We start from the raw sequence: 27,839 nt of genomic DNA on the forward strand, positions 1-27,839 counted from the left end.
TATTTCTCATTTTTTGTCAGTTGGTTTTTGCAGTGTAAAGGGTACTTTCACACTTAATCTGTTTGTTTGGTAAGTCTAGTTCTTTTAGGCTGGAGTGAAAGCAGTCAATCAGTCTCTCCGGTGTGATCAACAAATGAGGCGACCACAGGATTTTATTATAGCAGGTATGTGATTTTAGCATGATTTCAAAAGCTAAACTACTAACAGAATCCATTCAGGAAGCGATCTTATAATTGATCTGTGTCACTGCACGTCAGTGGGTAATTTTCCTGATTAATAGATCAAAATCTGTTAACACTGCCATGCTTTTTTATCAGATTCTGTACACTTTGTCAGTTGGTTAAGTCCATTTAAAAGTTTGTAACAGTGATCCCACAGAATATTGGTCCTGAAAGTGTCCTTTTTGTAATTTTTAAAAACATGATTTGCAGTCAAAAAAGTCAATGCGCTCAGAGAAAAAAGTGCAGCTGCCAGTCAAAATAAACCTCACTCAGTCTTATTTTATTAATGAAATTAAAAAATAGTTCTTCGCAAGATTTTTACTGACAGTAAAGAACATAAATCTATAAATCAGAAGCACTAGTACAGTGGTTCTCAACCTTTTTTCAGTGATGTTCCCCCTGTGAAATTTTTTTTTTTAGCTAAGTACCCCCTAACCAGGGTAAAGCATTTTTGGTTGAAAAAAACAGCCTTAAAAACAGAGCGCTGTGCCATCAGTGTCTGATTTATTAACTTTGGAACTGATAAACACATACAAAATTCAAACATTTGCAAAAAACCCTATTTCAAACATTTTAAATGTTAATAATCCATGACAAAATGTATTGCAAATATTTCTCATCACTAAAATGTAGTGATGAGAAATAATGTAGTAAAAACAGTGAGCATATAACCATTTAAAACGTTAACTGCTACGCTTCAACCACGACTCCATCTTTGAGTTTTCAAGTGATTGACAGGTGATGCCAGGTGGCATATGACAGGTTGGGTCGAACCATCCTGGTATGGGGGACACTCTGGGCTTTTAGGATCATGAAATTGAATAGCCTACTAAATATAAAATTCATTTTATGAACTTATACTTATATATTTTTTTAAATATTTATTAAATATTTTTTAAAGGATTTTTGCATGGATGCTACTTTTTAAATGTAAATTTTAAAATCTCACGTACCCCCTGGAGTGCCTTCACGTACCCCAGGGGTATGAGTACCCCCATTTGAGAACCACCGCACTAGAATACTGCATACACTTATTTCAATCACTAGAATTTGTTTTATCCATGTGTGTCCTGATGATGCAGGATGACAATCACCAAAAATGTTCAATAAATAAGTCAACTGTCAGTCTGTACAGATTTAGTCTTCCTGATTTAAAGTCACTGTGAAGAGGAATTGGACCAGAACGAATATGCAATAATGTATCACTTCTTTTTCCTTAGTATGGGCCAAATGAAAAGAACCCTGAACCCTTAGAGCTGAAAGATAAGAGTTGACACTGACTGTTTCCTTCTTCTTGCTGAAGACCGGCATGGCCACTGAGGTCATCAGCAGAAGACTCTGAGCTTTGGTGGTGAAGAGCTGAGACAAAACATTCAACACAGTGTGTGGTTATTCATAAAAAAATAAAAATACTCTCAAGCATGAAAGATGGATTGAGGAAAAAGTTTTAAAAGATACACGGTATAGACAATTTATATTTATTTGATTTTTTTTAATCATCTGTAAAAAATAATATGATTTAATGTTTATTGTGACACTGCAGGCAGCTTTGAGGTTGAACTCCAGGTGGCGATGTAGGACTACTGCACTGCCCTGCAAAGTCTAACTGCAATAGCTACATTTTTGGTCAGAATTGAGTTAGAACTAAAAATGAACTACTTGATGTCTGTTTTATATTGTGACAAAGTTTTAGATTTCAATTTTGCTTTATTTCAGAGAAATAATTATACAAAAACCACAAAATCCAACTCAAAACCGAGCAGTAATTGCAGTTACCATGGTCTGCTTTGGATATATATACTAATTTAAATTTAAAAAAAAATAATAGAAATTATAAGTTTATTTGAAGGGGGAAATTATTATCTAGATAGTGATGAAGTAAAAAAGTGAGATAAAATGTTATTAAGACTAAAATATAATATTTCTTTATAATATTAAGTCTAAAATATGCACATCTTTGATTAGAGTTGTTCAACACTTAAATACACTGATAACAAAATTAATTTTGAAATCTTTACTAATTGAAAAATATATATAAAAGCTGAAAAAAGACAAAAACACTGTAGATACTGCACTCTGGTTATGCATTACTATTAGAACCTTTCACAGCAATGCAGTAGTTACGTTTTTGGGGTCAAAGGTCAAATAAATCATCTTTTTAAAAAATGATTTTAGCATAAAAATAACATCATCTATACATGTAGAAATAAAAAAATATCACTTATCTACATAAAACCGATTTGGCTGGCCAGTTAAAAAAAAGTTTAAAAAAACTTTAAAGCAGTTTTTCTCAGTTTTACCTTTTGCCTAGTTACTGCAGTTAGACTTTGTAGGACTACTGCAGTTCTGTTGCATTTAGAAACACCTTGGTGATAAAATTACGAGTCACTGCTATCTAAACCAGCGGTGTTCAACATAACCCAGACCCAGGCCCAGGCCCAGACACTGTGGGAGGTCATGAAATAACTAAGAGTAGAGTCATTCATAATATGTATGAATAAAACTGATTTATAATCTAAAACTACAACTTCTTCTTTACCTCTTTGGTGTTTGGAAGCTGCCGGAGCGATGGAAGGAAAGGCCCAGAGAATCGGAATGAACGGAAAAACACACACACACACACACACACACACACACACACACACGGAGGAAACAGACACACAGATGAAGGTGGAGTGAGGATGAAGAGGATGAAGGAGCAGTTCAACCCGATAAAAAATGTGGAAAAGATACTTCATGTGAAACATTTAAAGAATGAATCCCATGATAAGCTCTCTGTAAGCCCTCCGATTGGCTGGCTTCAGCTCACCACAGTGTCCATGTAGGCTTCCGTCCAAATTATGTCGTGGTCGTGGTTGATAACCATCGGTCGGCTGAGCACGTGCAAATACTCCATGACGTTCTCCTGCACGTCGGCCAGCGTGGAGATGTGGGTGTAGTAACCTGAGAAAACACAAGAGAAACATGTAGCTCATTAAAACACAGACGAACACAAACCAAGGTTATAATAGTTTTGGATTTTTCATTAGTTTTAGTTTGTGGTTCTACTTTGTGGGTGGTTCTACTGGACCTTTCTGCAGCTTTTGACACTGTGGATCACCAGATCCTCATCTCCACCCTTCACCACCTGGGAGTATCTGGCTCTGCCCTGTCTCTGCTCAAATCCTACCTCAAGGACCGCACCTTCCGTGTAACTTGGAGGGGTTCTGTTTCAGAACCCTGTCTACTCACCACCGGGGTCCCTCAAGGCTCGGTCCTTGGTCCGCTCCTCTTCTCGATTTACACCAACTCCCTTGGCTCCCTCATCCACTCGCATGGCTTCTCCTATCATAGCTATGCCGACGAAACCCAGCTAATCTTCTCATTTCCCCAGTCTGAAACACAGGCAGCAGCACGTATCTCTGCATGTCTGGCCGACATCTCCCAGTGGATGTCCTCGCACCACCTCAAACTCAACCTGGGCAATACTGAGCTACTCTACCTCCCAGGGAAGGGCTCCCCCACCACTGACCTCCACATCACTGTCCAGAACACAGTGGTTGTCTCCACAGAAACCGCCAAGAACCTTGGCGTGACTCTTGACAACCAACTGTCCCTCAACAAAAACATCACCGCTACCACCAGATCTTGCAGATTCTTGCTGCATAACATCAGGAGAATCCGTCCATTTCTCACTCAGAAGGCAGCTCAGGTCCTGGTCCAGGCACTGGTCATCTCACGCCTGGACTACTGCAACTCCCTCATGGCAGGTCTGCCTGCCAAAGCCATCCGACCTCTGCAACTCATCCAGAATGCAGCTGCTCGATTGGTCTTCAATCTTCCCAAATTTTCACACACAACACCCCTCCTCCGCTCCCTGCACTGGCTACCTGTGGCTGCTCGGATACGCTTCAAGACTCTAGCTCTGGCGTACTCTGCTGCTAATGGTTCAGGTCCTACTTACATCCAGGACCTTGTCAAACTCTACACCCCTGCCCGTCCTCTCCGCTCTGCATCAGCCAAACAGCTGGCGACTCCCACCCTCCGTGGGTCAACTCGCCTCAAAACCTCTTCCAGACTTTTCTCTATCTTGGCTCCCAAATGGTGGAACGAGCTCCCCACCGACATCAGGACCTCAGACAGCCTGTACATCTTCCGCCGCAGGCTGAAGACCTATCTCTTCCAACAATACCTCGGTTAAGCCATGGTCACCTAACACATATGTATATTAAAAAAAAAAAAAAAAAAAAAAAAATTTGCTCTTCTTCTTCTTCTTCTTCTTTTCTATTCTTTTCTTCTTTAACATATAGCACTCCTGTAGCAATGACAGTTAGCTCTTAAAGTTATGTACTTACTTGATTCCTGTGGTCTATGTCTAGTACCATCAGGTTGAATGCACTTATTGTAAGTCGCTTTGGACAAAAGCGTCTGCTAAATGACATGTAATGTAATGTAATGTAATGTAGTTTTAATTTTGTTGTGATTTTTTTGTTTTCAAATTCAGTTCATTTTAGTTGGAAAATGCTTAGTTTTAGTTTAGTTTTTATTAGTTTTAGTGTTTTTGTAATGGGGTATTTGTTGGGTGCCAGATTCAATAAGGTCACAATAAATGTTTCCTTTATTTCCTTTGTCTGATCCATCTCAGCCCCAATAATGGAAGGAAAATAGTCATAAAACCAGATAGATGAAATACATTTCATATCAACCAAAAAGGTTTACGTATGAAAAATGTTGACAAAGACGAAAACGAAGGACATTTTCACTATCATTTTAGTTAGTTTTAGTTAGTATTGTAACAACAAAATACAGTTTCAGTTAGTTATCTTTTTTTTAAAACACTCGTATTTATTTTTATTTCAGTTAACGAAAATGTTTTTTCAATCCTAGTTTTCATTATTTCGTTAGTTTTCGTTAACTAAAATAACCCTGACACAAACATACACACGCAGAGAGAGAAAACTGACCTTTGTTGTTGCAGGCGATCCACTTTGTGTTTTGAGCGAAGGTCATTTCTCTGCCAATCAGGTAGGTGAAGACTCGGACCTGAGCAGAGAAACACAATTGTTCAAATGTGTTTACAACAATCTGTGTGTTTGATGAGAATTATGGTGTGATTTGGTGTTCCTTGTTTTTTTTGCAAGTAAATTGCTTACTTTTCAAACATTACATTACATTACATGACATTTAGCTGACGCTTTTGTCTAAAGCGACTTACAATAAGTGCATTAAACCTGATGGTACTAGCCTCATACCACAGGTGGCAACCTCCGTGTCTGAGCATGGAGGTACACCAGGAAGTGCCTTAAGCTGCATTCTACCAAAACTTCCAGCAGGGGGCGCTAAGTTTGGTCTCAGAATTTTTTTTTCAGGACAACACTATGGTCTCAATAGCTAGCAAAAAATCTTCTTCAAGACAATTTGATGTCAATAGTTCTAATAATGGCCCAATTTAGAAGAAAATAGAAGATAAAGAATTGTATGATTTGGGGTGGGGCTACTCTGCTGCTGATTGACAGGTCACTAACAAGGCGAGCCGTCATCAGGAGAGGTGCAGAGCAATGCGTATCCACGGCAACGTGTCAATAAAGTTATATATAACATTATATAGATAGAAAAGAGGGCGTTTACCGATTTGGTCTCATAACTTTGACCCTTTCACTGTATTTTCACTTAATGACAGTTTATTTGAATGTTTTGTTCAGTAAAAATGTCTTGTTCAGCGTTTGGTTGGACTAACAGACACTCCAAGGAGTCGCTGTTCAGTTTTCTGAGGTAAGTAACGTACAATTTGTTTTTGTTTTTTGCTAGCCAAAACAAACATCCCAGTTAATGATCCAGTTAATGCTAACATGAATTAGCAGCAGCTTCTCTCAGTCAGGTTGAGGTGTAGAGAGGCTGTAGTCAGTGATCAGATCCCTCTCACTCCTCCACAGTCCAGATATGGGCTGCATCCCATTGCTCCTATTTCGCATCCATGCGTCCCTCACTTGCGCCGTTCACTTGCGTCTTAGTCCCGCCCACCGGGGATGCATGGAGAGACGCAAGTGAGGGAAGCGAGGAGAGGGGAAACGATTTAAGAGACATGGGACGTCCTTCCCTCCGAAGCGTCACGTGAAGCGACGTCCGTTTCTAATGACGGCGGCAGCGGATCACAGCTGGATCAGCTGTCAGTCACTTTAACAGCTGGAGACATGCACTAATAATAATAATAATAGTAATAATAATAATAATAATAATAATAATAATAATAATAATAAGTGTTTTCTCTGTTTAACAAACACATGCACATGAATAACAACCTCCATTGTGTATTTATACTGTGAACTGTGCCTAGCTCAGGGGCACGGGAATGCCTTTATATTATTTATTTATTATTATTTGCTTCTGTATATATTAGGACGGCTCCTTATCCGTCGGATCACTCTGATTAGACACCCAAAACAGAGCGAGTGATGGAGAAGAAGAGACATCCCGCAGGTAGAAAGGAATGAAATGTGGTGATGTAGTACCATCACCTCATGATTGTGTCCGCTGAACACCGGCCAATATTTTATTAGGTTAGATGATTAAGGTAAAATGTAAATTATGTCACTCAGGAATGATCAGCCTCACGTGGGACTGATGAAAATGACAAACAATGTAAAAGTATTTCTTGCTGACAGACAGACTCTCATTCTCTCTACTGTTTTTTTTTTAAACTTTAATAATATCCATAATAAATCTGTATGGTGGAAAAAACAGATCACGAAAAGGATAAAAAACTTCTAGAGCGATCTTTCTCTATTTATTATAAATGTAGACATATGTTTGTGGTGTTTTTGTTGTTCAGAGTCACAATAAAACAGATTTTAACTACATGGTGAATCATATAAATAAATATATATAACTTGTGGTGACACACTTTAGTTTAATCTGTGATCTGTCTTCACTCCGGTATGAAACTACAGCGATGTTGCGATGTATAAGATCAGTCCGATCAGCTGCTGCGTCTATTCAACGAGTCAGGGGGCGGGGCCACCGCTAAAAGACTCTCTCGTGTATCCTCGCTTGTGCCTCCTCCGATATGCCTCCTCTATCCTCTATCCTCCGATCACAAATAGGAGCTTTGGGACGGTAAAGATGGCCCCTCCTCCTTGGCCCCTTCTGCTGTCAATCAGCCAGTCATGTCACGGCCCGGCAGTGTCATTGGCCAATGGCCAATAAAAATCAGGTAGAGGGAGGGCCGAGAGCCCTCCTCCTTGGGCCCATCGGCTGTCATCAATCAATCAGTCACGGCACAGCCAGAAAATAAAAATGTAAGAGAAACGCATAGAAGTAGCGGAGAAATTATGAGAAAAACAAACGACATGCCTTTCAGGCAAATGCTGCAAAATGCGCTAAACTATCTGAAATGTTTGGTGCTGCAGCAGCTGGAGCTGACTCAGCAAGGTGCCGCCAGGTGGTGATGGAGTAATTAACCTTTAGGTAGTTAGGAGAGAGAGGTGGAAAGATGGCAGCACCCGGCAACATGCGGTAAGAAGCGATAAATGGTTCTCTGCCTGGCTCAAATATCATGAAGTCAGGTTAATATCTTTATTTTGTTAGCTTGCTAACTTTTCGAACACAGTGTAGTTTGCTTGCTACATCATCAATGTATCGTGTCTTGTTTACAAACAGTAACAGGTGTGCGCGCAGCCAGGGGGCAAGAGTACAGTTTCTGCTTCCTCCACTAGCACGTCTGAAATTTTAATGAAGTTTAACAGTTATGGACTTTAACTTAATGACTTAATTGGTTGAAGTTCATTGACTGGCACAGCAACATGCTAGGCTTGCTTTTGTTACCAGTTTAACATTCTAGTGCCTCGTTGTCATAATTTCATGTTGGTCAGTTCCGTTAGTGTTTGAAGCTGATTTGCTGTTGTCTGTGCTAGCTAGTTGATAGATTTGGAGTTGATAAACAGACGAGCAGTTGGACGTGAAAATTATGATTTTAGTGTGACAGTGTTAAATTTGCTAGTAGGACATTTCTGACTCTGCAGGCTAATTTGCTCACCCAAAGGGATCTTTTTTAGATATATAAACATTTGTTTCTTGAGAATTAGTAGAACACCATTTTAAAGTGAGCATGAAGTTTCCACTGTACTTTTACAGTACTGTGTGTTCTTTAATTTTTTCCCTGCAGGCCTATTATCTTGCTTTGTTGTGCTGCATGTTATTGCATTTATATTACAAAGTGAAAGTTATCCATTCTGGCTTCCTGTGTTTTGACACTCTAAGATGAGGGCCTTCTTATGTAGCCTAAATGTAGTGTAGTGTGGAGTGATATAGTTCGGATATCTACATGTTCAGGAGAGCACTAAGGTACTTGGTGATCAGTTGTGGTGGGCCGGTCGGGGCAAAAATGCCAGGGCTGATTTTTTGTCCCAGTCCAGCCCTGGTTATATGCTAACGAAGGGAAGAAATAGAAGAGTAGAAGTTTTTTTTTTATAGATATAGGCGACCATGACTTAACCGAGGTTTTGTTCGAAGAGGTAGGTCTTCCGCCGCAGGCTGAAGAAAGAGTTTAAGTAAGTCCAGATGTCGTAAGGCCTTCCACCATTTGGGAGCCAGGACAAACATATCATGTTCTGTCTTAATGTGGTATTTTGGAGAGATTTTTGGCATTTTTTAAAATAAAATTTCCAGTGGTAAACCTTGATTGAGCATGTATATGGCCTTTATATACTGATCATGATGTTCTAAACCCCACAATTCAAAACTAAAACTAACACTAAAACTAATAAAAACTAAACTAAAACTAAGCATTTCCAAAAAATAAAAACTAACTAAAACTAACTGAATTTGAAGACAAAAATTCACAACGAAATTAAAACTAAGACTAATAAAAAATCCAAAACTATTATAATCTTGGTCTCCCTTACATGTTTTCTGAAAGCTGAGAATTTGCTCTTTACAGCCAGTATGGTGTCATTACAGTAATTTCACTCGCGCCAAGGACATTTCAATACAATTTTAGTTAGTTTCAGTTAGTTTTGTAACCACACAATACAGTTTCGGTTAGTCATCGTTTTTTTAAGAACTCTCGTTTTTATTTTTATTTCAGTGAACGAAAATGTTTTTTCAATTCTAGTTTTCGTTATTTCGTTAGTTTTCGTGAACTATAATAACCTTGGTCTCAACCCCCTGTCCCCCAACCATACCACTCTAAAAACTGGCTAGACTAGGCTGAAATGGTAAGGGGTTAATTAAAGGCTCCAGCAAACTCAAGCCATAAAAGCCAAGTTCCAGAAGTTCCTATCACTGGTGAAAAGCAGACAAATCCCAGTTAACTTTAGGGGAATCTGTTCTAATTTACTGGGTCCTCAGTGCTTGTTCTCACCCGGCGCTCAGGCCAGTTGAACTCCTCAAAGACGGACTCAAAGTCCTCCATGGCTCCGTCTGTGATCAGCATGATGGCCTGGTTACACATGCTGCCCTGACCATTGGCCCTCGCCTGCACAAAAACAAAGAAAGAGAAGAATTTATATACAGAGCAACAACTTCAAATGACTCCAAATTCAGAGTGCCCTGTATGCATCATATTACATTCAGGATTTGAGTTTTGCACATTTGAATTTCTATGATTTATTCTCAATGTTAGTGTTGGAGTCAAGACTGGGACAACCTGAGGGCCACACCGCAAAAAAGGTGTGTCTAAAAACCAGATAAAAACACTAAATCTGAGGGAAATGATCTTGCTGCATGGACAGATAATTTCACTTGACAAGATTTCTTGAATTTAGATTATTAAATCTAGAAATAAGCATGTTGAACGCTTCAAATAAAAAAATAACTCTTAAAACAAGATAAATGATCTAACACTGATAAATCTAAAGTTTTTTTTATCTTGGTAAGAACCAAATAATTGTCAGGTCACTCTGCTCGGGCCAGTTCATCGCTGTTGATCTTGTTTTTTAGAGTTAATTTCTTATTTTAAGTGTTCAACATGCTTATTTCTAGATTTAACAATCTTAATATTAAGAAATCTTGTCAAGTGAAATTATCTGTCCATGCAGCAAGATCATTTCACTCAGATTTAGTGTTTTTATCTTGTTTTTGGCACACCTTTTTTGCAGCGTGATCATTAAAGGACACAAACCTCATTGAGGATTTTGAAGGATTCCTTCATGGCGTGCTTGATCTTCGCTTCTCCTTTAACATGCAGATCCTCCACCAGCGTCTTAAAGTGCTGAGACACAGAGAAATGGATTATATTATATTATATTAAATCATATCAGATTAGATTAGACTAGATTGGATATAGATAGTGCTGTAAAGACATGGTGTTTTTGGATGGACTGACACACATACAATGGAGCTGAATATAATTTATTTTGGGGTTGAAAACATACAGAAAAATGTATTTACTAAAATCAATCTTTATGAAGTTGGGACAATGTTGTATGTTTCTACTCCTTTAAAACTTCATAGAAAAATATAATATATATTTCAAAGTAATATTCTTCATTGTATTAATTTGACAGCTTTAGTTACTTTTCAGATTACAGTTTTTACATAAACAATCCAAATGTCTAATGCTACCTTACACCAGAAGACTTTGAAAAGACTTGGAAAAGACTCCCTGAAAACTATTGTGTCAGACCTGCTCACATCTAAAGACAAGTGTTTAGAGTTTTTAGTCCCAGACTGAGGTTTTAGACAGACTGTGAATCTTTCAGGGTCACTATTTACAAGAATACAACTAGATTCTTTTAGCATTGTTTTCCTCCCATGGATTTTTTCCCATCATGCTCTTAGTAAAAAGAAGCAGCTTTTGGCTCCAGCTGCTCTAGTGTGTGCAGTGGTTTGTGTTAAAAAAAAAACAACCACAAAAAGAAGAGAAGACGCCACAAAATGCCCCTCACAAAGCTGAAAAAGGGGTTTCTGTTTTCATCACATGAAAAGCTAACTATTTTATAATAAAAATAGATATATGGAAGAATAAAGGAAAGGAACATTTAGAAATGAATTCATGATATACATTCATGTCCTATTTAATTATAATGTGTTTAATTGAATAATTATTTTTATCAGCTCTATATAATTTTTCAAAATCATATTTATCCAGAGGGAAATGTCTGTGCAGTATAAAATACTCCAAATATTTAACCCTCTGAAATCTTGGGCTATATGTCCGTTAAAAATCTTTACCATGCCATGTTGGCACCAGTTTTTTCAGCGTTACCTCACTTATATGTCCTGATAATTAGTTTATAACTTTGACTTACTTGATCAAAATTTTAAACCCAAAAGAAACAAAGGAAACATAAAATCTGATCTTGAAAATTATGTTTCACACACAGAAATCTACATGTAACATAACATATAACAGGTAAAATGAGGATAATCTCTAGTTTCAAGCCAGAACTTTAGAGGGAAGCTGATGGCAAGACTCAATGTTGCTTCATTTTTATGTCTTCACGTCATGAAGAAGTAATGTGCAGGTTGTTTCATGGACTTTAGAGGGTTAAAACCTAAAATGCAACATATGGTAATGTCATAATGTAATATAGTAATGTAATATAGTAATGTAATTTAATGTCTCTGTAACAGAAATAATGTTGGTATTTTTATTTGAGAAAAGAATCTGAATAGATCTGGATCTGGACAGAAGAAAACTGTAAAAAATAAAAAAAACAACACACACTCAGAGCTCCATGTTGACTTGTTGTGTTTTCTTTTGACAAGAAGTAGGTCAAGAGGTTGATCTGATAATGACTTGGGGGGGGGGGGGGGGGGGGTTCCCGTGCATGTGTGCGTGCGTGCTGGCTGCTAAGATGCCTTATCAGCTCTTTAAGCCTTAATGAAGCAGATAACTGTCTTACCTCTCTGTTGTCCAAGTCGGCCTGGACCAGAGTTCCTTTGAAGCACGGCTCCACGTAGCGAACGTAGTCGGTGTACTGGAGGACACACAGGAGGAGACGATTCAGTCACTGGCAGCCTCCCAGCCCATCAGATACAGCTCAGCACATTTACTTAGGTACTATATATAGGTGCAGTTTTAACCCTTAATAGGGCACTCATTGAAATACTTGCAAATTCCAAATTTCAACCCTAGAGAATATTGTTTTTTTATTTATTATTGCTTTTTTTCCACTTTTTTCTTGTAAATCTGCAACTTTTTTCGTGCAGATTTGCCACTTTAAATCTCTTAAATCTGCAACTTTTTTTCTTGTAGATTTGCCACTTTAATCTAGTAAATTTGCAACTCTTTTCTCAAAATATTATTTTATTTATTACTCATTTATTACTCATTTTAGATATCTGCTGAAGTTACCAAATATAGTTATTCGCCTGATAAAGGGAACTTGTACACTGTAAAAAAAAACAACCTGTTGTTTTTACGGTAAAAAACTGGCAGCTGTGAATGCTAGAACTTTACCGTAATAAATATGGTGCAACTTTTTCTAAAATTACGGTGAAAGGATATTAGCACTGTTAAGATTGCCATTTTATTCCATATTTTACTGTAAGAAAATAATCCATCAAAAGAAACACTGTTCTGCCATATAATTGAAAAGAAAATACTTTACAAATGCTGCATAAATTAAAGATTTTACCATTAAAAACCACAGTATATTTCTGTTAGAGATATGGGGTTTAGTACATTTAACAATAAGGAAAAAAAAGTATTTTTACAAAAAATAGATGCAGATATTACAGTGATGGCTTGTATATATATATTACAGTATATTTTTGTTACAAACAAGTAATGTATTTTTTGTTGTTTTTAAACTGTAAAAATACTGTTTTGGCTGATATATACATTTACAGAGTTTCATTGTTACTGAAACTAAATTAACCCATTTATCCTTTTACGGCCTTTTACTGTCATGGTTTAGCAGTTTTTCACCATAAAATCTACAGACATTTTTTACAGTGTACTTTACTTGTGTATTTCCATTGTATGAGCCTATATACATCATTCACTGCATTTATCTGACAGATTCAGTTACTTTACATGCTCAGATTTTTTATATATTTTCTTTTTCTAATTGAGTCATCTTAAGGTCCATATAATCAAAGTACAAAGTCTCACAGGCTTCATAATTTAGACTATATATCTATGTAACTAAACAGTGTTACTTATTTACTGTCTGTAACACACAACCTTTAAGGATCTACAGATATAAATATAATACTAGGCCTGTAAACAGGACTGAACGGGACCGAGCCGAGTGGAGCCGTCGGGGGAGGCCAAGTCGGCGGAGGCCACGTCGGGCGCGGTGCTGTGGTCTCAGTCCCTATGCATACCAAATAGTGTGTCTCCTACCACTGTGCCCGGGGCAGGTGTAAAACATGTTACTTGCTGTAGCCAGCAGGGGGCGCTATGAGTGTGTGTCAATATTGACATGTGGGTGTGTTCAGGACTGGACCCTCATCACGTGTGCGAAATTTGGGACAGATTGGACAATGTATAGTCAAGTTATCCAGTCTGGTGTTAAATGGCAAGACGCCATATTTGTCACCATGGCACGCCCACATAGTGTGATCGTCGGGAAAGATTTGAATAACTTTTGATCCCAAAGGCCGTTTGATGGTACTGACCAAGTCTGAAGTTGATTGGGTAAAATCTGTAGGAGGAGTTCGTTAAAGTATGCGACCTGGAAATGGCGCAAAATGCTGAATATTGCGATCTTCAAACCACGATGGCGGACTTCCTGTTGGGTTTGAGGTATGGGTCCAAGAGGGTTTTTGGTGCGTCTCCACATGATTCATATGTGTACCAAATATCGTGTCTCTACGTGAAACCTACTGCTCGGGCTAGGTGTAAAACATGTTAGGTTCTGTAGCCAGCGGGGGGCGCTATGACTGTGTTTCAATATTGACATGTGGGTGTGGTCAGGGCTGGCGCCTCAGCACGTGTGAGAAATTTGGGACAGATTGGACAATGTATGGTCAAGTTATCCAGTCTGGTGTTAGATGGCGAGACGCCATATTTTGCCGGCATGTCACGGCCACATTTTGTGAAGGTCAGTAAAAGTGTTGATAAGTTGTGTTCCCCAAGGCCTTGTGATGGTAATGACCAACTTTGAAGTCAATGGGATGAAATCTGTTGGAGGAGTGATGTAAAGTATGCAACGTGGTCATTTTATGAAAGGGGGCGTGGATAAAGCATAAGGGGCGGGGCGTGATGAAAGATGGTTATTTAGAAGTGTTAAGGGCTGGACTCTGATGAAGCATGATAAGTTTGGAGCAGATGCGACAAAGTATGTAAAAGTTATAAAGATCTGTTGTTTTTTGGCGAGACGCCATATTTTGCCGCCATGCCACGGCCACATAGTGTGAGCGGCGGTAAAGATTTGAATAACTTTTGATCCCAAAGGCCTTGTGATGGTACGGACCAATTTTGAAGTCAATGGAGTGAAATCTGTAGGAGGAGTTCGTTAAAGTATGCGGTGTGGAAATGGCCAAAAACAGCAGGAAACGCCGTGTTCGACTCAAGATAGCCGACTTCCTGTACGTTTTCGGGTATGGGTTCTTGAGAGTTTTTGGTGCGTGTGCCCTTGATACACATACTTAGCAAGTTTCGTGTGTGTAGGTGAAACAATCCTATATTGGGAGGCTGTTTTGAAAATTTCAAGGGGGCGCTAGTGAGTCATTTTGCAACGTCCATTGCCGTGAATACCAGAATACGTAAATTTACCGGGAGATTGCCATGTATTCCAAAAATGGCGAGTTTTTGAATATGATAAAGCCCCCAAAAAGGCAATTCATTTGGGAGAAGAAGAATAATAACTAGGACTGCGCGCAGTACTGAACGGGCCCTCGCATAGTGGAGCCGTCGGGGGAGGCGCCGTCGGGGTAGGCGCCGTCGGGGGAGGCGCTATGGGCTCAGTCCCTATGCGTACCAAATGGCGTGTCTCCTACCACTGGGCGCAGGGTAGGTGTAAAACATGTTACTTCCTGTAGCCAGCAGGGGGCGCTATGACTGTCTGTGAAGATGGACACGTGGGTGTGTTCATGGCTGGACCCTAATCACGTGTGTGAAATTTCGGACAGATTGAACAATGTATGGTGAAGTTATACAGTCCCGTGTTTCATGGCAAGACGCCATATTTGGCCGCCATGCCACGCCCACATAGTGTGACCGTCGGTAAAGCTTTCAATAACTTTTGATCCCAAAGGCCTTGTGATGGTACTGACCAAGTTTGAAGTGGATTGGGTAAAATCTGTAGGAGGAGTTTGTTAAAGTATACGGCGTGGAAATGGGTAAAAACGATGAATGGTGCAATATTCAAACCAAGATGGCGGACTTCCTGTTGGGTTTGAGGTATGGGTCCAAGAGGCTTTTTGGTGCGTCTCCACATGATTCATGTGTGTACCAAATTTCGTGTCTCTACGTGAAACCTACTACAAGAGCTAAGCATAAAACAAGTTACTTGCTGTTGTCAGCAGGGGGCGCTATGACTGTGTGTCAATATTGACACGTGGGTGTGTTCAGGGCTGGATCCTAATCACGTGTGTGAAATTTAGGCCAGATTGGACAATGTATGGTCAAGTTATACAGTCTCGTGTGTTATGGCGAGACGCCATATTTTGTCGCCATGCCACACCCACATAGTGTAACAGGCGGTAAAGCTTTCAATAACTTTTGATCCTAAAGCCCTTGCGATGGTACTGACCAAGTTTGAAGTCAATGGGATTAAATCTGTTGGAGGAGTTATGTAAAGTATGCAAGGTGGTCATGTGGTGAAAGGGGGCGTGGATAAAGCATAAGGGGCGGGGCTTTATGAAATATTGTCATTTAGAAGTGTTAAGGGCTGGACTTTGATGAAGCATGAGAAGTTCGGAGCAGATGGCACAAAGAATGGGAAAGTTATAACGATCTCGTGTTTTATGGCGAGACGCCATATTTTGCCGCCATGCCACGCCCACATAGTGTGAGCGTCGGTAAAGCTTTCAATAACTTTTGATCCCAAAGGCCTTGTGATGCTACTGACCAAGTTTGAAGAGAATTGGATGAAATCTGTAGGAGGAGTTCGTTAAAGTATGCGGCATGGAAATGGGCAAAAACAACAGGAAACGTCATTTTCGATCCAAGATAGCCAACTTCCTGTACGTTTTAGGGTATGGGTTCTTGAGACTTTTTGGTGCGTCTGGGCATGATACATGTATGTACCAAATTTCATGCCGATACGACATTCCTGTGCGAGGGGCTGAATTTTCTTGACATTCAAGGGGGCGCTGTTGAGTCATTTTGCCACGCCCATTCCCACGACCACTAGAATATGTAAATTTAAGTGGAGATTTATGTACATTCCAAAAATGGTGACTTTTTGAATATGATAAAGCCCCCAAAAAGGCGATTTACTTTGAGGAAGAAAAAGTATAATAAAAAACAGACCAATTACAATAGGGTCCTTGCACCGTTAGTGCTCGGTCCCTAATAAACGGACCAATTACAATAGGGTCCTCGCACCTTCGGTGCTCGGTCCCTAATTATAACGTTATAAACACAAAACATAAAAGGAGTTCATAATTTATGATGTTTTTTTAATAATGTAAACTCCCAAACAGTTTATATGTGTAGACAGTGTAGGTGTCACTTTTGGCTCTGGGGAATTGTGACACCATTTCATGGTAAAATAATCAGCAGATTAGTCACTAAGGAAAAAATATCTATTAATTAGTTACTAGTTTAAAATGAGCTTTACTTCACCAAACTAACTTGATGATATTTTTCGTCGCATTGAAAATCAGTCTCACGAGATTTGTGAGTTATACAAACTTCTATTTGTGACCTGAGGGAGCAGTAAAAGGAGGAGAAGCCACTGCTAAACCTCGTAAATTTCAACAGAGCAGATCGCACCAGACAGGAAGTCCGACTCAGAAACAACGTAATACACTTCCGTGTTATGACCAAGGCATCAGATCAGCAATCAATCAATCAATCAATCAAAGGATCGGCGACACGGACGACAAGAGACTGATTGTTGAAGTGGAACCAATTATGACATATTAGAACGAATCAAAGCTGCACAGTCCTCCTGCAGCAGTCTTTCCCAGCAGCAGAGCCGGAGTCTGCAAATTGCTAATAGGCTAACAGTTAGCTCTGTAGCAGTACAGTGTGTATGTGCTGCTGCTGCTGCAGCAGGAGGTGTTCACTTAGTGATCTCTGTTTGTTTACAACAAGCACCGGACACTCTGTGCACAGTGACGGACGACAGAGCACGGCGCATGAATTCAGCACAGAGCAGATCGTTCGGGTTCCTCGGGTTCACGGCGGGTCGTATTTTCACAAACTTGAAGACGTCATGATGGGCGGGGACAGACCAGAAGTCAACAGGTTAGACGTTTTCACTCATCTTTTCACCCCACTGACACCGCTCACTCTGTGTGTCAACAGCTGAAAGCTGAGTCTCCGCTGATCATAAACATAATGATTGTGAATTAAGGACATCGCTAACTGTGCACAGAGTGTGAATTTGCGAGATCTTGTGCGTACTTTGGACTCCACTGTCCTCAACAGCTCGACACAGACACATCCGGTTTGTGTTGACATACTGCGGAGATACGCAGTTCAGTTTCAATTTGTGGAAGAAGAAGTTGTGCAACTCAGTTAAATAAAAGTTGGTCCAGTTATATATTGTGTCATTGTAGTTTTCTTAAAATCTCGTGTCGTTCTCGTGAACCCAATATCGTGTTTCGTCTTGTCTCGTGAGCTGAGTGTATCGCCACACCCCTAGCTTTTACAGATTAATGCATGAGTAATAATAATTTAATGATATCATTAGATTATTATTACTTTATACATTTACTTAAACTTTTATTACATTCTTTGATTATAATTTCTTACTTTTAGTCACACTGCGTTTGGTTTTATGAAACATGTATGTATGTGTGTGTGTGTGTGTGTGTGTGTGTGTAAATGGACCTGCACTTATATAGCGCTTTTCTAGTCGCTTTGCGACCACTCAAGGCGCTTTACACTACAGACTGCGCTCAGTCACCCTTTCACACACACATTCATACTGGTGGCAGAGGCTACCCTAAACGGTGCCACCTGCCACCATTGGGAATTCATTCTCACACCGATGAACGCAGCATCGGGAGCAATTTGGGGTTCAGTATCTTGCTCAAGGATACTTCGACATGTAGGCTGCCATGGTCAGGGATCGAACCACCAACCCTTCGGGGTGCAACCTGCTCTACCAACTCAGCCACAGCCGCCCCTGTGTGTGTGTGTGTGTGTGTGTGTGTGTGTCTCACAGCAATGACGTTGACAAAGTCGTTTTCTCCCAGTGTGTCCAGGATGGTGTTGATGGTGTGTTTGGCGATGGTCATCTTCAGCCCCTTCATGCTGCCGCTGATGTCCACCATGATGATGATGTCTTTGGGAGATGTAGCTGCTTGGATATACCTGAACACAACATGATAGAGGATTATTATTTATTCATTTAACAATATGAAACACCTTCATAGTTCACTTTTCATTTCATTTATTGAACATAGTGAATACACTGTAACAGTGGTGGCTTGTTAATAGGGGGCGCTAGGGCGCCGCACCCATCAAAATTGCAGGAAAAAGCATAGACACAGTAAACATAAATTACCTAATAAAAATAATTATAACATCTGTTCACTCATAATATGTGTCTGGCTAATCATTTTTCAGCATTCCCATTCCATTTTGGTTTTATTTGTTTAGTTTTTTTGTGTAAATATATATGTTTCAAGGACGAGGGACGCCGGCCAAATGAGTGTGTATGTATGTTCTTCAACTTTTTGCTTGCATGTGACTTCATGCTGTTCTATAATTGGTCACTTAAAGATTCTCCTCCGGGCGCAGCTCTCTGCGTCCCTGGCGAATCAGCACTTTTTAATGTCATTCTTCATCCAATCTGATTGATTCACGATCCCTGTCAATCAAAGTCACACCCTTGGCCGCCTAGATGCGCAGGTGCGATGGTCACTGATGCAAACAGCAGAGTCGGACGTATTTTGAGGAGACAATGGCAGCGACAAGTGAAACAACAGCAGCGAAAGAAAATTCGGTAATTTTCCTACAGAAGAATCCTTTCACAAGGCGATCGATTGAGGAAAAAAAGCGGATAAAACGAGCTTGGGCCGGACCAACCAGACTTAAAAATCCAGCAGCAGGCAAGTGACCGTGGCTGGATGTGACCTTACAAATGCTTTTTATTGCTTTCCCTGCTTGCCTTTTCAAAGTGTTGGCACAGAAGTTTTGTGGACAACAACAGGCGTCAGAGACCTGAAACATCTTGCTGAAAAATGCAAACTGCACGAAAGTAGCCGTAGTCATCTTGACAATAGCTTGAAGCTAAGGTTTTTTGGCAGAGTTAGCATTGCTGAACAGTTAGATGAGGGCTATAGAGTTGGCATTAGAAAGCACAACGAAGAGGTGACAAAAATTGTCACATACTGTCTAGAATAATAGACTGTGTGAAATTTTGTGGGGCCTTTGAGTTGGCTTTACGTGGCCATGATGAGAGTGAGAGCTCTGTTAACCCTGGGATATTTCGTGGGTTGGTGGATTTTGTTGCTTCTCTGGATGGAGCTTTGAAAGAACCCCTTGAGAACACCACTGTTTTTAAGGGTACTTCAAAAACTGTACAAAATGAGCTCCTGGACTGTATGTTGTCTGTAGCAAGGGAACAAATAATCAGAGAAGCTCAAAGCAGTGATTTTTTTATCAATCCAGGCAGATGAGACAACAGATATTGCCACACAGTCCCAACTTGTGCTTGTGCTATGCTACATTGATGACAAACAACGTGCAAGAAAGATTTTTTGAGTTCATTCCTCTGCAGTCAGCTACATCTGAGTCCATTGCTACTGCATTAAAAGAGCGTCTTGCTGCCATTGTTCCTGAGGATCAGGATCACATTATTGATAGAAACAAACAAAATTGTTGCTCAGGGTTTCATGCAGCAGCATTTTCCAGCTCAGCTGCAGTAATGCAGCATGAAAAAGGCGTTCAGGGACATATGTGGCTCTTTGGTATTATTTAGAAATGCATGAACAGCCGCATATGGTGCCATGTGGGCAGCAGTGACCCGGCTAAGGAGCAGCTTATCGTCTTTTCCAGGGGATCAGGACTCCGGCTGGCCGCTGCTCAGCCGACACATCCAGCAGAAAGGACCAGACTCAGACTGAATGAAACCCACATCATGCCTGGATTTTGTCCCTTTTAAAATGTAATAATTTCTAATGTCATATGTAGGGCCGGGACTTGATTAAAAAAAAAACCGAATTAATCAGAGGCTTTGTAATTAATTAATAGAAATTAATCGCATATAAATATTTGACCTGAGAACAGTGAGAATTAATTTTTTTCACATGGATTTTTAGTATATCATTGAATAATGACTGAATATATAAGCTTAAGCAACAAAAATATTGTTTATTTTTGTTCAAGTCCAACAGACCGGTGCAATTTTTGCCATTAAGTGTAGCAATAGCATATTTAGAAATATAGTACATTTCATAAATTCAGGTAGCCTATAGGTAGGTAGACCTTCTGTAAACTATAATACTTTGGTTTTTTAAGTAAAACACAATCCACGCTAGCTACCACACTAGCCGTTAGCTGCTATATGTTTTGCATTGAGGTGAACTTGAGGCTGGATGTGCTGCGGTGATATGTGAATTCCTTGTTGCATAGCAACATAACCATGCTCTTATCGACGCTTCCATCCGTTATTTTTTGTAACAAAATGTCCTATCATCATGGGGCCAACCAAAGCGCTCTCATCAGCTTCTTCGTTCATGTTCACTGTGGTTTGTTGTTGTCTGAACTCATGAACGCTAGTTGGTGCTCCAGTATAATCGGTCCGCCTGAAACTCATCCAATGAGAAACGTTCCGCTGCGCAAAAATAAGTGTGATTAAAATGCGTACATTTTTTAACGCGTTAATTTTTGTGTCATTAATTATTCTTAATTAACGCCTTAAAGTCCCTGCCCTAGTCATGTGTTGAATAGAGACAAAATAACATACTTTACAACACAGTTTCCAAGAATTAAACATCAGTTAAGTGAAGTTCTTCATGTCTTGTTTTTTACTGTTGGTTTGTAATCTGCAGTTTATAGTATAGTTTTAGGCTTCGTGGAAAACTTTAAAACTTTGAATAAAATGGAATTTATAAATACAACAACTAAATACACCCAAGTGCCAAAAAGTCTCATGAATATTGGAGGGGAAGTGTGTCTCCACATATTCTACATTGTGAACTATTGCATTTTTTACAGCCTCTCCTGTCCTGTCCTGTCCTGTCCTCTCTGCTCTGTGTAAACAGGTTTTCAGCAAATATTTGTCATGTGACCGTTTGTCTCAGCAGAATCAATCATGGCTTCACAGTGTTGCAGAGGAGCAGAATTAAATGTTTTTAACAGGATCTAGTTATTCCAAACAGCATATTTTTGGAGATATTTTAAATGAGACATGTAGAATAAAGTGATTGTGACAGAAATTCCACAAATTTAAGCCTTGTTTTAACTTCTTCTAATAGAAACCCTTTGTCACTATTATCAGTTAAACTGTCAAAAATGTCAAATTCCGACAATAATTGCTGTTTCTTTCTATGATAAACGATGGATTCTTGCCAACCTATTACAGAAAACATACTTGAAACCTGCTGGATATTGTGGATGGTGGCCCTGAAGTGCAAACAACACCAGCAATTCACACAACACACCAGCAATTCACACAACAAGCCAGCTGGTGTGTTGTGGTGAATTGCTGGTGTGTTGTGGTGAATTGCTGGCGTGTTGTGGTGAATTGCTGGTGTGTTGTGATGAATTGCTGGTGTGTTGTGATGAATTGCTGGTGTGTTGTGTGAATTGCTGGCGTGTTGTGTGACTTGCTTGTGTGTTGTGGTGAATTGCTGGTGTGTTTTGTGAATTGCTGGTGTGTTGTGATGAATTGCTGGTGTGTTGTGTGAATTGCTGGCGTGTTGTGTGACTTGCTTGTGTGTTGTGGTGAATTGCTGGTGTGTTTTGTGAATTGATGGTGTGTTGTGTGAATTGCTGGTGTGTTTTGGTGAATTGCTGGTGTGTTGTGTGAATTGCTGGTGTGTTGTGTGAATTGCTGGTGTGTTGTGTGAATTGCTGGTGTGTTGTGTGAATTGCTGGTGTGGTTTGCACTTCAGGGCCACCGTAGTTGCGACTTGTGATCACTCTTCCTCTTTCAAGTGTGATTTTCCTTGATTGACATCATGATTTAAGACACCTTTACCATCATTGTCATTTAATAGTAGATGTGATAATGGACTGAACTCACCAGTTTCTGTTCCTGCAGTCGAAAGCTGCCACACCATTGGAGTCTGGAGTCCATTTAATACCTGACAGAGACATATGGACACAGTCCACATTTGCAGATTAGAAGAGATATTTTCTGTAGCTTTTCGGTTGTATGCAGTATGCAGGTTATGTGATGTTATGCAGGCTGCTGTATGACTGTTACTCAGTGTGACGACAAAATAATGCATATACTGCTTCCTGCAGTTTAAATATAGTTACAATACAGCTTAGAAAAGATTAAATTCTGTCTTTAACTAACCAGGGTAGATCCTGAAGAAGCCGGTAGAGCTGCCGAAGAACTGCCAGGTGAGCGTCGGATCCTTCTGGAAGTTACCGATGAAGACGTCGTTTAACGCCTCAGAGTTGTAGATGGCGTTGAGGATGTTTGGATCTGCACACAGAAAAGGACAGAAAACAACATGAGAAAAGTCAGCCCTTACAGGTATTACAGAGGAGAGGAGAGGACGACCCCTGACCTTTGTTGTAGACGTTGGTGGGAACCTGGATGTCGCTCTGCTGTGTGTTCACCGGCATGTTGTTGAAGTGTTCGTTCTCCTCCAGGGGAAAATCTCCACCCAGCTCAACACTGTTCCCATCCTCGTCCATCGTGTTGATCATCATGGAGTTGTAGTAATCGAACTGGAAGTAGGACATTAAGAAAACCCTTTCAGAATAAGATGCTGACATTTAACCCATTTAAGCCGGGAAAGCATTACCACGTTTCTACCATTAAAACCGGGGGCGATGTTGCGTTATTCTATCATTAAAGTTGGGAAAGCGGATACATCGTTTTGTAGTATTTGTAGTTTTTCCATCTATTTTCGGTCTCTTGGCCAATGAAATGCATCAGAATACATGCAGGAGTGTCACAATGCAACATGGGACTTTTCCAGAACTTTGAAATCATGGTGGAAGACGACTATAGCGGAGGGAGCTCAGAAGTAAGTGACGGAAGAGATCTTGATGAAAACAGCACCGGTGATTTTATTGCTGATCCGGATTTAGAACCCTCGGAACCAATCGACCGGGATTTATGGATGAGGAATATGTTTTAGACGACATAATTTCACCGAAGAACAGACTGATTTGTGGCCATCTGGAAATAATAGCAATAATAATACTAATTGATTGTGATGATGATATAAGAAATCAAGACTGTTTATGTCTTATATTTATACGTCGTTGAGTACCCTGAAAACTGCAATATAGATCAAATGCATTATTATCATTTATTGTTATTATGATTTTTTTTTTTTTTTATTACAGTGGGCTCATGAGAACTATGTCTAATTCTTCCAATGGTCATATCATGTTTGCATCTTGCTAATGGGCATGTATTAGTATTATTCATAGGATTTTTATTCAGTCAAATGTAACATTTGCTGAGTTTGTTGATTTTTTAAAAAACTTTATTGAAAGTTTTGACAAATAAACTTAACTTTAGATGAAAGCCACGGGTATAAGCTCTCAAATACTTTTTGAATTTCATTTCTATCTGAAGATGCTGAAAAATTAGTTGAATTTCCAGAAAAACTTCAGGTTTTAGAGGGTTCTTTCAAAATTGCCCAGAGGTTTTCCAGGTGTTTTTTCCAGGCGTTTTATGCCTAAATGGGTTAAAGTAAATTTGAAACAAAGGGTTTTCATCATAAACACCTTGAATATCCTGATGCCATTACAACGAGGTGTCTCTCCAAAATAAAATAAATAAGGATACATAATGTAGGGACATTATTATCTTTTCTTCTATGCGTATTATTTTATATACTTTATGTCATCTTTTGTTATCTATTCTCATATCCTACTGATACTTCTTCATGATGTACAACCCTGATTTTAGAGGAGTTGATGAGCTATGTAAAACTTGAATAAAAGTTTAACAAATTCAGAGTTTGTATTGTTTAGTTTCAACATTAATCTGTTAAACCGCCCAGGTAGGTTTAGTTATGGGGAAGATTTGGGATTAAATAAAAAAAGAAATACAAGTTTATGTATACAGTTTATAACAGAAGAACTGTGAGGCAAAAGTCTAAGTTTGAGGCTTCATTTTTCAAGGTAACACCTTAAAAGATGAGTTTCTGCAGATGTGCTTGTTTAGCGTGAGGCTGAAACACAACTGAAACTACATCAGCTTTTTTTTTGGTCTAACCCATGGGTCGGCAATCTTTACTACACTGAAAAAAGTATAACCTTGCTCAAACTAAAGAAAATGATGTCCAGATATCACATCTAAAATATTTGACTTCATAGAATCAAAATTGAGTAACTTCTTATGACCTGATTATTTTATGTTGATGTAAACAATAATACTGCACTTGACTCAACCTTAATTCTTTGCCTTGATCCAAATTATTTTCTCATCATTTTAGTTATTGAACCAAACTAATGAATTTAAATTGAACCAACCTAATATATTCACTTTTAAATGAATTAATGTTAGTATTGACACCAGTTAATTAATTTACATATACCCAAACTATATTTTTCACATTTTATTTGACTTAACTGATTTTTGTTTCCCACCTTATAAACTCTATAAAAAAGACACTTGGCCAACAGATTACATTAAATGTATTTATTTATTAAAATTTGAGGGAAATCAAAAACTTTGTTTTGGGTCCTTAGGACGTATATTTAGTTCAGTATAAATCAAACTTGATGTCTCTAAATGCAAAAAGAATGAGTTTTACAACCAAGTCAATAATTTTATCCTATTTTAAATGGCAGTTATTAGTTTGAATGAACAACTGCATGTTACACTTTTTTCAGTGTAAATAAAGAGCCATTGTTGGCCAAAAAAGAGAAAAATATCCTAATGGAGCCGCATACCTTATTTTGAGCCTCACTATGAAGATGAAACAGCCTACTGAGTCTAAATGAACCTACCCATAATATTAATAGGTCATTATGTACTGAATATACATAAGCTGAATAGCACAATATCTTTCAAGTACCATTTGAGAATGGACTATTTAAATTTGTGAGTAGGGTATGGACTGTATGAATGTAATAATGAATCTAATACTTGTGAATTCAATAACTTATTTGAATAATTTCTGATGATTTTTAATGATGTCTACAATGTTTCATTGTTTTTACATTATAATTCTTCAGTGATTTTTTTTTTCTGACCCCAAGAAGACTAGCTCGTCCCATTTTGGTGGCAGCTAATCCGTTTAACAATAAACAATAAACAATAATGAGCATATATTAGTATGATTTTGGATGCCGAGCCATAGACTTTATTACTCTATGGTGCAGATTTTAGCTGACTAAAATGTAAAAATACCATAAAATGTAATGACGTATATAAGCAACACATTTTTATAATTCAGGATTACTAATTGCTTTGGGCCTACACCAACAATCAATGGAAATTAAAATGTAAAGAGAACAGAAAATACATTTAATTTGTTTTTTGTTTTTTTGTCACAGCCACAGGGGGCCACTGCAGATGACCTTAAGGGCCACATGTGGCTCCGGAGCCGCAGGTTGCCGACCCCTGGGTGGGTTTTAAGAGGTAAAATTTATTGTTTTTAATGTAATATTTGTCGCAAAGGATATGCAACTCTGTGCATTTTGATTTATTTAAGTTTTAGAAAACATCTAATTTATTTGGAATCAGGATTGAGCAATAAATAAGCACCAATTGGCCATTTACTTTTAATGTACAGCTTTAATGAATTACCATTGTTTCTCATCCAGAAAATGCACAAGTTTTCAATATTTGAGACAAAAACCAATGACTAATTTCCATCCTTTTCACATCCAACCATTAAAAAGATACCATTCCCAGAGCGGTGCAACATTGAAATCACTAAACTGGAACATTATTTTCATACACTTGGAGGTTAGCAGTACACTGCTGCCATAAAGAGAACAGTAAAAAATCTTATTAGTAATGTATTAGTAAGGTTGTTTAACAGGAAAGACAGAACTGCTGAATGTCATCTAATAACTGTTTTGAATTATTGAGTAACTACTTTACTCTACATTTTTTGCTGCTAAATGTAATGCTTCAGTGAAGAATACACTCCAAGAAATGATTCAGGGAGCATGTAAATGTGACTGTAATATATGTCTGCATACTAAATAAAAAATGCTGAATATCATCATGATGAGTATTTGAGTTTACTACATCAAAATTCATGAGTAGAACTCCAGCAGGAATCTTTGTGTAAAATATCCATGTATAAATTAAGTTTACTTCTACAAAATAAATTAATATTTGACTCACTGATAACATGGTTTAAATATTTGTAATAATAAGTGTACAATAAGTGTAAAAATCAGTCAGTACAACACATTTTTTTAAGTAAATTTGCAGTTATATCCTACAAATGTTTTCAATTATATTTACACAGTTTGTTTACTGATTTCTACTCAGGTTTTCCATATGGTTGACATTATATTTCACTTACATTTACTCAATTTATGTGGTAATTGAGCCAAGTCAATTCATTCAGACGTACTTGAAAATATTACTTAAATATACTCATTACTGTTTTGTTTAACCGATTTGAGAGCTTTAAAATTAACTCAATATTTTTGAGTGTAAAAATTGAATTAAGTAATATTCAGTATTCTTTTTTGAGTGTATTTATATGACTTTCATGTGCTGCTGTATATTTGTATAACATGTTTATATTTTTGGTGTGTAGCTTCTTTGCCGCTGTGTTGACCCAGTTTCCTAGCAGGATCAGTGAAGTTTGATCTAATCTAATTTCAGGTGTCAGCTGAAGCTTTAAAGTTCAATCTGCCGTTGCCTCTGATCCACACGCAGTTAGCATGCTAATGTTAGCGTTCTGCTTAAAGCACAGCTGAGACAGGCAAATTGCAGCTTAGACTGGTTTGACGGATTATTTAACCTTTGCAGGTTTCAGTTCTGTACAGGTTTCAAGTGAAGTAAAAATAAATAAGAAGAACTCCAACACAACCATGAACAGTGTTAGAATAATCTGTGATTCTGTCTCTGTCGTCTGTCTCTGTTAAAGTATGTTTTATATCTATGCATGCGTAATTCACTATATGTGTGTGTGTGTGTGTCCTCTCTGTGCATGCAAGATGCTTACTGTGATCATGTGCTAATATTGTTTTTAAACTACGATTGAGCTAAATACATTTACTGCATCTGCTTAAACTTCCTCTGCCCTATTTAGAGTAAGATTCTATCATCATAAAAAGATATATTTTATGTTTTATATTTTACATCATGTAGAGTGTTAATTTCATGTTGATTTTATGATATTTTTTTGTTTTTATTTGTATACATGCATATTTTATTTTGTGCGGGCAGTACATTTTACATTTTATTTTATTTATTTTTATCCCATTTTTAATTTATTTTATCTTATTGCATT

The 27,839-nt window shown here is 38.5% G+C and overlaps 1 protein-coding gene across 1 annotated transcript in view; it reads right to left on the reverse strand.

The window, feature by feature from the left end:
• The window catches only part of LOC131972719 (voltage-dependent calcium channel subunit alpha-2/delta-4-like), a 138,031-nt gene that overhangs the window by 81,966 nt on the left and 28,226 nt on the right, over window positions 1-27,839 (reverse strand). The window contains exons 5-15 of the mRNA XM_059334395.1: window positions 22,959-23,121; window positions 22,742-22,873; window positions 22,463-22,523; window positions 18,432-18,582; window positions 12,044-12,118; window positions 10,318-10,407; window positions 9,559-9,672; window positions 5,165-5,243; window positions 3,031-3,164; window positions 2,761-2,778; window positions 1,503-1,580 (exon numbers count right to left, since the gene is read on the reverse strand). Coding sequence (XP_059190378.1) covers window positions 1,503-1,580; window positions 2,761-2,778; window positions 3,031-3,164; window positions 5,165-5,243; window positions 9,559-9,672; window positions 10,318-10,407; window positions 12,044-12,118; window positions 18,432-18,582; window positions 22,463-22,523; window positions 22,742-22,873; window positions 22,959-23,121 — 1,095 coding nt within the window. The remainder of the gene's footprint in view (window positions 1-1,502; window positions 1,581-2,760; window positions 2,779-3,030; window positions 3,165-5,164; window positions 5,244-9,558; window positions 9,673-10,317; window positions 10,408-12,043; window positions 12,119-18,431; window positions 18,583-22,462; window positions 22,524-22,741; window positions 22,874-22,958; window positions 23,122-27,839) is intronic.

Source organism: Centropristis striata, chromosome 6 (assembly GCF_030273125.1).
Source record: "Centropristis striata isolate RG_2023a ecotype Rhode Island chromosome 6, C.striata_1.0, whole genome shotgun sequence".
Lineage (NCBI taxonomy): Eukaryota > Metazoa > Chordata > Actinopteri > Perciformes > Serranidae > Centropristis > Centropristis striata.